General features: G+C 38.7%; 1 protein-coding gene across 2 annotated transcripts; it reads right to left on the bottom strand.

Annotated features, from left to right (window-relative positions):
• Positions 1 to 1,398: 1,398 nt before the first annotated feature.
• On the bottom strand, positions 1,399 to 13,695 carry UQCRC2 (ubiquinol-cytochrome c reductase core protein 2). 2 transcript variants are annotated; one of them, XM_075165160.1, is made up of 14 exons: positions 13,539 to 13,695; positions 11,913 to 12,005; positions 11,639 to 11,788; positions 10,317 to 10,381; positions 9,266 to 9,322; positions 8,781 to 8,905; positions 7,217 to 7,314; positions 6,738 to 6,795; positions 6,478 to 6,573; positions 5,384 to 5,583; positions 5,023 to 5,103; positions 4,380 to 4,456; positions 2,480 to 2,633; positions 1,399 to 1,642 (listed from the first exon to the last, which is right to left on the bottom strand). In XM_075165160.1, the coding sequence occupies exons 1-14, from the start codon at positions 13,572 to 13,574 to the stop codon at positions 1,559 to 1,561; spliced, it is 1,374 nt and encodes a 457-aa protein (XP_075021261.1). In that variant the 5' UTR covers positions 13,575 to 13,695; the 3' UTR covers positions 1,399 to 1,558. The 2 variants fall into 2 exon arrangements, with proteins under 2 accessions (XP_075021261.1, XP_075021262.1); XM_075165161.1 differs by lacking the exon at positions 1,399 to 1,642 and having other exon boundaries at positions 2,479 to 2,626; positions 4,372 to 4,456.
• Between the last annotated feature and the right edge of the window lie 252 nt (positions 13,696 to 13,947).

Genomic DNA, 13,947 nt, shown 5'->3' with positions numbered 1-13,947 from the left:
AGAGAAGCTTTTAAAAATAGATTGCTCTCAATCCTAAAGGTGGCTCATATAGCAAGTATAATTAATCTAGATGGGATACAAGGCAGTTACACATTTTCCTGAGGCACAAAGTTGTAAAAGAAAAAAAACCTCAGAGGTAGGGGAAGGAACAGAAGTATTAAAAAGAGATAATTAGGCTAGAACAGCAGAAAGGAAGCTCATGCAGCAAGGGACTTTCCAAGAGATTAAACCTCTAAGCTTATGTTTAAATAAATCAAATTATTTGCTATTCTGAAGGAGCAGAAAAAAGATAGCTTGCCTTTCTATTGACTGAATTACAACTTAGCTATTACGTTAGAGTCCAAAGGAAACAGTGTGCAAAGGACTATGGACAATAGTATTAGAGGAGCTTCAGAACTAATGAACTTGTCTTTAGAAGAAGTATTCGCAAAAAACTCAAGACTCCATGATTAGTTAACTAAATGGCTATGGGAATTATCGCATGTTAAAGTAATACCATGCTCTGTATTTTCAGCACAAGTGAAGATGCTGAGGATGAAGATGACACCGGGTCCAGTAGCAATGATGATGTAGACTTGGAAACTTTTCAGTATAAATCTTCCCAGCCATACTGTTGTGAGTTCACTCGCAAGTTACTATCACTATCCAAAATTTGGCACGTATCTCATATAGGCCAGATACATAGAGTAGGCACAGACACTGGTTATGATGCTGTACTTCATAATGATACTGATGCATTGTGCAATCCTAAGTTTGATGCTAGGGGTAGACCTCCTTCATACTAGGCTGTGGAAAACAATGAGACCAGTTCCTCTTCCTCCTGCCCTTCTGTATCAGATACGTCCTATCTGGAAGAATTTGCCTTTGTTTCAGAATAGCTCAAAACTTGACTTCTTCAAAACCTAGATTTCTGAAGTTGTATCTTACCTGTTTTAATACATGCCTAGACTTCCAAAAAATCTAGATGTCCTAAGATATTTGAAATTATATATTAGCTATATAAAGCTGTTTTAGCAATGCCCTCCCTCCCCTCAAAGATGTCTATCAATGCTACTTGTGGAGAAGACATCCAGAAACACTACCTCTGCTAGTCCCAGACAAATAGCAGTTGCAAGCTCCAAGGTCTAATATATTCATCTTTGTTTGAAGATAAATTTCTTCATTTACTTGATATAAGGATGGTGCAGACAGTTTATCAAGAACTTTCCCGGAATACATGGACAACTAGTGGCAATTACAGTATTTGTCTGCATCCAATGATCATTTTTGGTCTATCTATTTTTTATATTGACTAAATTCACCTTATTTTCTCACTGTAGTTTTAAACTCAGTGTACAGAGCCAGACTTATCAGCATTTTAGATACCATTTTCAGTGGAAAAAAAATCAGCACAAAATGTATGAACTCAGCACTTTATTTGATGAGTGCAAGCCACAATTACTCCAGATTAATTTTCTGAAAGAACTGAATTCATAAATAACATATTAGTAGTAATTTATTTAGAACAGAGGTGACTTAGAGCTCAGGTCCATCTTGAATCCGCATCCCAGTTTTGTTTTTACAACTCATCAAGAAAAGGAGTATTTCCCAAATCCCCACTAGCTGCCATTGATTTCTTCCCATTGACAAACTTCTTTGCAGCCTGAAAATAATTCAGAAAGATGGATATAAGGAAATATTCACTACAACAGAATTTATCTTGCTGTTCACAACCTCAGCTTCAAGTTATTAAAAGAAACAACAAATCCCAACACCATTAGAGTACATCATCAAGTAAACAATTTCCCTTTTGCTGTCTAAACTTACTTGCTTCTAATCCAGCTCCTCATTACTTTATAATCTAAACAGGAATGGCAGAATGACAGTTGGATGTAAAAGGCATAAACTCTTTGAAAATGGTTATTCCTAGAATAATTGTTACACAAGATATAGTGGATCTCTCCTTACTACTAAAGCTAGTTGCTACTGCAACACAAATTAGTGGTGACTCTGAAAAAACAAGTTTTTTATCTTAGAATTTCTCTTTCTGATGGATTGCTGTATGAAGTTTGCTTCAAGTATAAGCAACAAGATAATTTGGAATAGCAATGCAGTTATGTCAATTTATCATCGAAAGCCTAATTGTTTTATTAAGCACACCAAATATTCTAGACTCAGGAATCCTAAAAGCCTTGACACAGAAGTGCCTGCACTGGAATGAATATCAAGTTTTCCACGAATACTAGTTGGCAGCTTTGGTAAATTTAAGTGAAGTAGATGAGAATTTCACATTCTCCCAGCTACGCTAGTTTTACAATGTATTGGATTAAAGGGTCTTCTGTTAATAAAGATAGCCAGCTGGGATTTGTAAATGAGTTGCTTTTTTTTTAAGGATAGTATATGTGTCTGTTTATAAACACAGACAATCGAGCACCAGTTTTGTATAAAAAAACGTTACGCAGTGATTAAGGAACACCTGTAGATGCTGACACATACTTACATTCACAACATCAGCAGTGGCTACAGAGTCAATTTTTTGAGCAACAACAGATGGTGATGAGTGTGTGCCAGAAACCAGTGACTCAGAGCCAATTTCATTCAGTAACCCTTCTGCAGTCTCCACTGACATCAAATAGGTGGCTTTCAGCTGGTTTCTGCCATCAAATAAAGCATTAAGGATGAGTGAGCATGTAAATCCTGTTATTATATTCCCCACCACCCCCATAAATGCAACAAGTTTTTGGTGCTTTTTAAGTTTTCAAGATTCCTCTCCATTTTGAAATGTTTTCCTTTTCAAGTATGCAAGGGTCCTGTAGTTAGGAAAGAGGCACCACAAATAGTCCAAGCATGAAAATGACAGGGTACTTGAACACCTATGGCCTTGGAATGATCAGCCACCCCACACAGTCAGAAGATGTCTAGCTCAGAATTTGTTTCTGTTTGAAGTAACTAATGCAGGTACTCCAGGAATTAGACAAACTAATCTATCAAGTTTAAAAATTAGGTTTAAAATTGATTCCAGTTTTTCATCAAGAACAGATGTATGCGGAGCGATTTTGTTGTAAGTGACAAAGAAGCAATGAATGTAAATGGTTAGGTTCCTTGTGCAATAGTTCCATGTTCTGTTAAAAGACAGCAAGCTTATACTGTTTTTTCTGTTTCATGCAGTCTCACTGCTACATGTGAAAGTCTTATTTTTATAAGCTAGTCCTTCTATTCTTTTTTAAAAGTCGAAATGGCAGAAAATGGTTTATTCCAATAGAATATGATTAAGTAGCTTGGTATTTTTGACTGAATTGCAAGACTCTGCAGATATCACTGACCTTGATTTTGTTTTTTGGGGTGGGTTTTTTTGTCACTAAAGGAAAAAGAGCAATATAGAAAACATGTGAAGCCATTCCAGAAGGGAAACTCACACACACACACACAAAAAAAAAGCCACAGCACTATAACTCCCTAATACTAGGCAGCTTCTTAAAAAAAAAAAAAAAGAAAAGGAAAAAAAAAGACCAAAAAAATTACCAAAAATCCCCCCACAAAACTAATAATGCCAAACATAAAGGTCCAGAATTCACCATTTAGCTACTAGTGACTAAGGCACAACCAATCATGCCTAGGTTATCATGTTTTGTGTAATCAAGCTTTACATGGAATCTTCTAAGTATTTTATATATGAACAAACAATATTTTAATTTTTCTACTTGAATGAACCTGTACTATATTGTTGTATTGCACAACTACAGTTTTAGAGGCTCAGTGCAGTTTAACACTACTTGGAGATCAAGCACCAACTAACGTGCACAACCCTCTACAAATGAGAAACACCAAAACTTTGTTGGCCTTACTGCATCTCTAATAGTAATTCTCCCTCATCTCAAATATTCCTAGGGGCACGTATTTCGAGCACTTGGATGTAACATCACTAATTCAGTACTTTACACTTGCAGACCATCATTACTACTATTCTTTGAAGATGCAGAAGATTGCTTAATATAATTGTTTTAGGAATTGCTGCAGTGCGACTGTAAAGGCAATTACCTAAATAATGTAATTTAGGATTCTAATTTAAATACATCTTAATACTACAGAGTATGATTGAAACAAGAGCATCTGCTGATACTTGCTAATTTCTTACATTGAAAAAGTTTTCAGAAAACACTGACACTTACCTAACAAGTTTTTATTAGGAAATACCACTAGCAGAGAATCAGTGTAGCTTTGAAAAAAAAGAAGTATTCACAATGCTTCAATTCTAACGCAGGAAAGTGAGCAGTTCCCCATGGAAATAATTACAGGACAACGATAAGCTTTGCTGTACAGAATAGTCTAAGTGTTGACACGTAGCCACATGTTAAGAAACTTCTCTTTACAACACACACGACAGTTCTTTACTCACTTACTTTGCCTTTGTGACATCGTCATCAGTGACACTGCCCTGAGCAACTGCCTTTATCTGGTTCAAAGCAGCTTTTATGACCTGAGGATAATTAAATCATTTAAGACTTCTTCTCATATTAAATTTCAACATGTTATTTCTATTATCTGACATCTTAGAAACTTCAGGTGAGAGCAGCTGACAGTGTTGGGATTGTCTGCCTGAACTCAATTCTAAACAGCTTTGTAACAAAACTAAAACCACTGTAATAAATGCTCAAGTGAGACACAAAAAAACAGTGTGGATTTAAATTGCAACAACACATGAGTTTGCAAAGTCTCACCATTTTTCATGAGAGCATTCAGTTCTGCCAGCTTCGAGAGCCAGCACGTTTCTCATGATATGCTTAGGCTTACACATGTAAATCAGCAATTACAGTCAGCAATTCAAGGCGTTTTACTAGCTCTATTTCATATTAGGTATTTGTACTTCCCAGAAAGCAAGTCTCATTCCCAGCCTACAGAGTTAATTCATAACTGAACATGCAGCATTCTTATACAAGAAATGAGATGAATTGACTTCTATTAGATGAATCAGTCACTATCTCAAATCAAAACACTAGTTTGAGAATTATGTTGTTAATACTTAAATTCTAATCAACCACTCACCTCCCCAGCATTTGGAGCCTGGGATATGGTGTAAATCCCAAAGAGGCCAGAATCAGAGTAGTTAACATTAAATGCAGAAGCCTGCAAAACAAACATTATCATCAACTGTTTCAAGTTATCAGAACAACGCAGCATCAAGCGTAGGAAAATAATTATGATTAGGATCTAAAATACTGTAATTCAGGAAGCTAAACTCCATCTGTGCAGAGGAAAGATCAGATTGGAAGGCCTTCTCTAAAATACTGTAACTTGTGCAAGAATGAACTAATTAAGATCCTAGCTGGAGGTAATAATCTCTCAAAGGATAGTACGCATTTTACTTAAAATACTAGAGTACAGTAATTGAACATTTTGAACTTACGTCAAATGGCTGGGTAGTTGCTTTAGCAATACCCTGGAACAATTTGCTCGTAGCATTGCTTCCCCTCTTGATTAGGGGTCCAGCACCTAAAATATGCTGAAGAACACTGAACGCATTTGCTTCTGCACTTCCAACAGCAGCTCCTTCTATTACAATAGCAGCGTGGACAAGGCTATCGCCATTCTGTTCTCTGATTTCTCCTAAAAATACAACAACAGAAAAAAAGGCAATGCAGTGTTCAGTTTTAAACTACTGTATGTTCAGAGGTATGGAAAGGAAACATTTCTAGCCAGGAGTTGGTTTCATGAGAGAGAAGCCAGGGTGTGAAGTTACTGCATGTCCACTCAGGAAGACAGCAAGAAGCTGTTAGTAGGCTGTAGGTCATTTTAAAAAGTCCTTTACATTCAAAAATTTTTTTGCAAGTAAAAAATCAAGTACCTTGCTATGCCTTATTTGAACCTGACCCTAAACCATACATAGTATGAGATGATAGAAGTCAGTGAATCTCCAGATAACAAATATCCAGAAAAGTAGCGTACCTTCTGTTCATAGCAATATTTATCCTGTTTTATAGTAACTGAAGTTATTCCAGTCAAATATTAAATGTTGGAAACTATTTTTCCCCCATCTGTTTGCAGAGTGATGTGATACCCCAACTAAAGAATAGTTATTGGTATTAGTACAAGATACTGCTCTGAAAGAGCTAAGCATTGCTTTGTCTTTTATGAAAGACTTAACAGATCTTCCCTAAAAAGAAAGCCTACCACCACTTCTAGACAGTCCTTAATCTATTCTTAAGGGAATCTTCCCCAAAATGCCAAGAGAAACCATATGCCAGCTTGTTTTTCACTTTCTGGAATAAATGGTCCTGCAGGTAAAGCTTTTTTGGAGATATGGGTTCAGTTTTATCCCAGAACTTTCCATGGTGGGGAATAATACTCTGCTTATTTAGATGGGAGATGCCTCTGAACTGTCATTTCCCATGTACAGCATTTAGTAAAACTATATAGTTTTCAGTTGCAACTTTGAATAATACTACATTTATAACAAAGAGAAAATCAGTCATTCAGAACAGATACAAGAAATATACTTACCTCCTCGATAGATAGCCTTTGCACTAGAAATACCAGCTCCACTTCGGATATTTAGAAAGTGCTCTGCAACTTGCTTTAAGTCAGAGTGCTTTACACCTGCAATACAAGTTTATTCCAAGTAATGTAATGGCATTGAAAAGCTACAGCAGTTACATAAAAGTGTTTTAAGTGTACTGTAACATTTCACTTCTGCAGAGAACTCAAATTTCTATAGTAGTTTTCCCTTATGAATTGCATTGTCCGTTAAAGAACATACATACCTATTCCTACAAGAGCCATTCTTGCACTTGTGAAATTGTTCTGTACAAAATGGTGAAGCTGCAACAGTAAATTCACATTTTAGGGTATTTTGTATAAAGAACAAAAATGGCAAGTGTGTTTCTGACATCCACTGTTAGCCTTATACTTCTTCATGCAGCAAACTCCAATGCTTCCAAAAGGAACTGTCTATAGAATAGCATTTTACGCATTCTCCGGTGACAACTACAAACCCCTTGTTATACAAGAACACTTCCATTTCATTGACATTTCTATCAACAAAAAGCCACTAACATTAACCACCTCCCTAAATGTGAACGCGAGTTCTGTACCCAATACTAAAAGCTGTGTGGAAATAAACTAACACCAGACTAATAGGATAGTAAATACTGACCGTATAGTTACTAAATTAATTTTCTCTCTCATCTATCCTCAGTAAAGAAACTGAAACAGATTTATAACACAACACAAATAATCCTACCTGCTCAGAAGTAATTTTTCCAATTGTGTAATCTGGACAATACAAGGGGTTTGCCAGAGCATTCTTATAAGCTGCAGCATGCAAGTTTTCCAGTACTCCTACAAGGAACAAAGTTTCAGTGATGATTAACGTAAGAGCCACTTTTAAGGAAGATTATGAATTAACCTAAATGTTACCCCAGTGAAACAGAGCTGTAGTCCACTTTAAGGACCACAAGTTCTGCAAAAGCAGGTCTGGAATAATTCAATACACATCGAAGTTTCATCCAAACCCTTGGGCAACAGAATCTGGTCTGAGGGCTTCCATTCTTTTGTAACTTATTAAAAAAAAAAAAAAAATCTAATAACTTGCATATACTCAACACTTTTTAGTGTCCACAGCAAGCTATAAATGCAATCAGTGTTTGGGGGAGGGGGAGCAGTACAGAACAACAACAAACCCCAAAATCCTTTTAATTCGTTTCAGAATCATCATCATCTTCACTGTAAGCATCCCTTGTTCTTGAGCTTGAGAAAGAACAGGCTGTTTATAATACTGTTTGTAGCTTTGTGTGATGTCTCATCTATCTCCCTATTCAGATGAAGGATGCTAGTGTCTTCAATTCCCTTCTCATTAAGTTTTTTCTTGCATCCAAGAGCATTCTACTCATTCCTGTTTGATAGTCTCAAAATATTCCTAAGAGAAGGATGACAATGCTTTCTTCATAGTTCTGATTCTGAACACAACTGTAATTGAAAATATTAAATTACTGTGAAACCAACCTGTAGTTGATACAAGTTTAAAAAACAAAGATTGTTCTTGATTCTGATTTAAAAAAATAGCAGCACTTCAATACAAGCCATAGATTTTCCAAAGCCCAACATTGTGTTGTCACCTTTAATGGGTTATGAAGGTGAGCATGCTTCACAGAGTAGTACAAATGATGTTGATTGTGCAGAACTACCTGGGTGAACTTGGATGACTAGAGTTAAGTAACACAAGATATATTGGAATAGGCTTGGTTTGGCTGAGGCTTTGTGTTTGCTTTTTGTTTGTTTGGAGTTTTTTTGTTTTTGTTTTTTAAACCCACGAACCTAAATTTATAAACCTAAAACTGGAACCCATTTTCAGTGTAATGAAAACACATATTGTTTTTATACCAAAACAACCACACAAATTCAAGAAGTTTTTTGTAGAATACTGTTTCCACATTGATGAGTAATACCTAAATATTGTTATCAGAACACAAGCTGCTGCAAATATATTGTCAACAACAGTCATGACTTGCACATTCTTCGGTTGTACTTCAAAAAAATTAAAAAGGTAAAATGGAAGCTGCCAAGAAGAATGGTGTAAGCTGTCTTCAGCATGTTACTTGCTAAATGTTGTTATGCACAGGCTGGAAAAACTTGTGGATTTATAAAAAAAGTTCCATCACAACAGAAAGACCATATCCATCAACGGGGAAAAGCCGAAAAATGAAATGGTCATGTGACAGAGCAAAAGGGAAACTATTTTTTCGGAAGTTTTTCATTTTGAAGAAACTCCCATGAAGCCAATGCAGTGGATCAGAAAATACACTTACCAACTTGAGGATTCTGAAATGCGATTGCTTTGTCAACTTTTAATCGCGGCTGAAGATCAGTTACTTCCCATGGTCTGAACTCTGGTGCTGTGGTGACATTAAGAAGGTACTCCATTACTGTATCACTAAAGTAAAAAGTTACAAAGGCATTAAACACAATAGAAGTAGCATGTATTTCTTTTGAACTTGAAAGCAATTCAAGCTAATCTGTAAGCAACTCATTAACAACAAAATATATCACTCGAGCCAGAGTAGTTATTAGCACTGCTGTACAAAGTATGAGAATTCAACTTCAGTTCCGTAGCATTTGTATGCTCAGTAACATGATACAGAAGCTGAATATTAATCCAGTAATTTATTTATTTATTACAAAGACATGAAAATAGATATTACTCCTACCTTGTAAAATGATAGGTCTCTATTTTACTACAGAGCAGTTTGTAAAGAGTGCAATAATTTAGTTTACAGCTTATCTAGATACCTACACATAGTCACGCAGGCATTCAACAGAGTAAGTCATTTTCTCTCTTGTTGAGTACACACTAAATGAGAAAAAATACAAAATCTGTTTCAGCAGAGAACATAGAATTGGATTTTCACACAACTTCCCCATTCATTGAATTCATCAGCAAGATACTGACTAGAATATCTAGTTAACCTTAAATCTGCTTGAGATGACTGTTTAAAGGAGTGATAAAACACACAGCAGAAATAGACATAACTAAAACTCCTATCTTAAGTACTCAAGTAATAACAAGTGTCTTGTGACCATCAGAATTTAAGATACCATGATAATTCAAGGTAAGACAACAAATAAGACTGAATAGCAAAACTTGAAGAAAAATGTGTATATGTATTAAACAAGGCAATTTAGAAATTATTCTCTTTGGGCAGAAAACATAGTTGGTCTTTTTCACTTACTTCAACACATTTGTGATTAACAGGAACAAAAAAGGGTAGAGCCTCAAGTTATATAAAACTCTGCTTTTAACCAAATTCTATATAAAACAATCTTACTGGATGATTTCAAGATACATTGCAAGAAAGCAGGCACAGCGAGACCCCTCTTTTATTTCTCTTAGGCTTGTTTTCTAGGCTTTAAATTCTCAAATCACGAAAGCCAACTACTGTCTGAATTGTTCCTAGAATTGCAGTATGATGAGTGATATCTATTCACAAAAGATGGAGGGGGAAAAAAAAAAAATCTACTGACTTCAAGAAGTTTAATCTCGAAGCCTGAGAAGGCAGAAAGAACATTAAGCTTTCTAGGCAAATTATATTTCTTCCAGGTACAGAACATATATATTTTGTTAACTGAAAGGTGTTTCTACAATACCAATCATGGGTGCACTCTTGAACCTTAACAGAATGAGAAGTACAAAAGACGTTCCTTATCAACGTTCACCATTCAAGTACCATTACCACACTAAGTTTATCTGCCTACATTTTGTTATGCTTACTGTTTTAAGTTTCCTTTAGTCATACAGCTTGTTTGCATTTTACCAAGACAGATTATCTTTGTACGCGGTTACAAACCTTAGGCTACCCCCAACAGCTTCAATGCCACGAGTAATCCGGAAAGAAGATGCTCCTTTAGTAGTCTATTGTAATTTAAATTAAAAAAAAAAAAAAAAAAAAAAAAAAGAGCAACTTAAAATTCTAGTTATTTTAAGAACAGATTTGCCTGACGCTGTTCAGTGCTCAGGCAAAGTTGAAACAGTGTCAGTTCATTCATTTATACAGAAGCCATTTTGAAAAGTTGAGCCAGCTTACTGCATCCCTGCTCCCAATCATTTCTATCATTCTCTCTGATTTTCCACCATAATTGCTCACATATTTGCTCCCCAGCCCCATTCTAGAATGATCCAGGTTTGCTGAATATTTAATAGGATTCTTTGAATTAGATAAGCTTGACAAAACCAGGGCAAGGAACGCCTATACATACTATTACACTGACAGCTGCCTGGGGAAAGTAACTTCGGGCAGCAGTTGGGAAAGAGGTAATAAGCAGCTGGGATGTTGTTTTTTTTTTTTCTGCCGGAAACTGATGTGGATTGAACCCATACAACAGCAGTCAAAGACATGTCAGTGGTGCTGTGTAGCTGTAATTGTCACAAGCTGGCTGGTGTGCGAGAGAGGTTGTGTTTACATCTGCAGCTAGAGCCAGACAGCAATTGAGATAAACAGACACAAGAGGAACAGCCACAGTGGGTCAAGCCCATGGGACATCCAACCCAACGTTCTGTACCTGACAGTGGCAACAGATGAGACTGTTTAAATACAACATCCCACAACCCATTTGATGGTATTCCTGCAGTACCTACAGGAGTTACTCCTACTAGCAACTGTTTAAGGACCTGCTATCAATGAATTTGTCTGATTCTTTTTTGAACCTGCCGATATTTATCTGCCTCCGCAGCATCTTGTATAACTGAAGCTAGACATAAAACAGGAAGGGAAAACAAAGAGCTGCATATCTTGATGGCAGCAGTAAGAAAAACTATTCAGAAATATTGCACACACACGCACAAAATTGAGTTTGTATCAGCCACTCAAATTAACTTTTACTGCAGCTTAAATAAAATGAGTTATGTGGATAGCTTGATATAGATATATTTTATATACACAGTTTAAGACACCACCAGAGCATAATTCTAAATAAACATCACTGCCTGTCTTCCACGAAGTGATGCCATTTCTCCTCCACTTGAACCAGGTAACCAAGAATCAATGTACATTGCTTTCCACTTTACAAGATCTCTTACATTAAATTTTACCATATCGTTTCTCTTTGTGATCATAAACCTTCCACCATTTCATCTACTGCCAACATAATAACAAAGAGAATAAACACCTACCAAATTAGATGCAAGACGAAGCAAGTGAGCAGTTCCCAAGTTACTAGCGGTTTCATATCTGCTGCCCGCTTTAATAAACACACCAATTCTTGAAGCTGGAGAAAAGTTTTCCAGAGACGCAATAACTAAGCCATTTGGTAATTTTGTGATCTGTATTAAAAAGAAAAAATTTGGTTTAGTCATCCACTGGAAGTACTGTCACAGTTCTGTTTTGACTGAGTTTTAAAAGATATATAAAAAGGAGAGAGAAAAAAATACCAGTATTCATACTGACCTCAAGATCCTCAGACTCTGGAGATAATTTCACTCGTTCTGCAGTTGCTGAGGTTGCAACTTTAGGAGCTACCTTAAGTGAGTAAAGTCTCTTCTAGAGAGGAAAGCAAAAGAGAATGGATTTCCTGAATTGGTTAATCACATATTCCATTACACACTGAAAAAGCAACTAATTTTAAAGTAGAAATACAATGAACAACTTCAAGCCCCAGAGTGAAAACAGTGATTCCCTTGTAATTCATCTGATTGTTTTTTACATCACTACTGGAACCTGTGCAATGACTTATAGGACGTCTCTGGAAGTTCAAGAAAAAGCTCGCCCCCCGCCCCGCTTTGCTGTTGTGCAGTGGGAATTTCTACTGATACTATATAGTCTGTAGGACCAATGTATAGCAATTAACTGAACAAACCGCTACAGCAATCCACATACGCAGAACACAAGTTTGGAAATAACTTTCTAATTTATTACGTGTAGGCAGTTCAACTCCTAAGGAGTCACCTCTCAGAACACCAACCTATCTACGCTGACTGCTGCATACAAAGAGGACAGGTATGCAAGTCCTGAAACTGCAGAGCAAGAACCAGAAGCAGGCCCTCAAACTGAAGAGGTGAACGTTGCAAGAGATTTCCCTCCAGTAGCTGGCAACAGAAATGACAAGACTATTGATTTTGGATCTGAAATGCTATTCCCTTCCACCCTTTTTGGAAGTTTCTTATACTTGTAAAATAAATTTATCTGTTACTCTTCACATTAAAAAAATAACTTCATTCCCATACATATCAAAGTAAAAACCGAATGACAGAAACTGCTGCACTCACAGTTGTAGGGATACCAATGACATAATTCCCCTACTTTGCCACAGACTCTGTTCAATGTATGAGTCTAGGAAAAACTCCTTTCTTCCCCCACCACAAATTTGTTAAGACAGCTAATTTCAACCCCTAAGCCTACTTATTTATGAATTACTAGTGCATGTTTATACTTTGACTCAGAAGATACCACCCTACTCAAGAGAGCACTTCCAGCAGAGACCTAACACAAGTTATATTTCAGCTGTCCGCCAGCTCAACAAGATTTTTGCAGCAGAACAAGCCCTCTGCCCCTCCAGCCTCCGGGAGTAGCCGAGTCCTGCTTGCCAAGGGCACCACCTTGCCACAAGCAGCTAAAGCCTCCCCAGCCAGAAAGGATCCGCTGGGAGACCGCTCCTCCCCTCTCCGGCCATACGGGCGGCCCTGCCTCGGCGGCCGCTCCCGGGAGAGGCCTCGGGTGAAGCCCCCGGGGGGAGCCTCTCGCCCCGGCAGCAGCTCCCAGCCAGAGCTGCGCGCAGGCCGCCCCGGGCCCCGCTCACGTCCTGTCTGACCTTCAGCCCCACCGCCCCTCTCCGCCATCCGCCCGGCCGGCTCGACCCCGGCCCTGGCCCCCACTCACGCCCCTCGTTAACAGCCCCACAGGCTCGAACGCAGCCCGCTCGACCACCCGCCCGCGGCCCACCACCCCGGCTCGCCACCCCGGGGCTGGCTGGGGTCAGGCCCGCCTGCAGCCGCCGGGACCCGAACAACCGCTGTCACCGCTGTCTCTGCCTTTCCTCCCCCCCGTCTCCCCCCAACGCCTCCAAGTTCCACTCACTGAGAGGGAGCGCGCGACCACCGGGAATCCCTTCATCCTTCCGCGCCCCTCGGCTCGGGCCTGGCGAGGAGAACAAGATGGCTGTCCCGGAGGAAGACTCTGCCTTCCCGGCACGCCCTGCGCCGCATTGACTTTCTAGCGAGCGAATACCGAAGCTCCACTGCTTGTGCTTAGAATCGTGCCTTGAGGATAGAGCGACACCTCGCGGGCTTCCGGCGCTGCTGTGCGCATGCGCGTAGTGCCTCCGCCTGCCGGTCAGCAGGGGGGCTCTTCCGCCCCTCGGGGCGCGGGGATCCCGGTGGTGCCTGCGGGCTGTGGCGAACCGTAAATAAATCACGGCAGACCCATGTCCTGGCGTTCGCAGCCGCCTTCCCCCGCGGCGGTGCCTGAGGACAGGCAGCGGCGGCGA

This window comes from Calonectris borealis, chromosome 16, assembly GCF_964195595.1.
Source record: "Calonectris borealis chromosome 16, bCalBor7.hap1.2, whole genome shotgun sequence".
In the NCBI taxonomy this organism is placed as follows: Eukaryota; Metazoa; Chordata; class Aves; order Procellariiformes; family Procellariidae; genus Calonectris; species Calonectris borealis.
The sequence above is the reverse complement of the archived record's forward strand: the minus strand, read 5'-3'. Positions and strand labels throughout refer to the sequence as shown.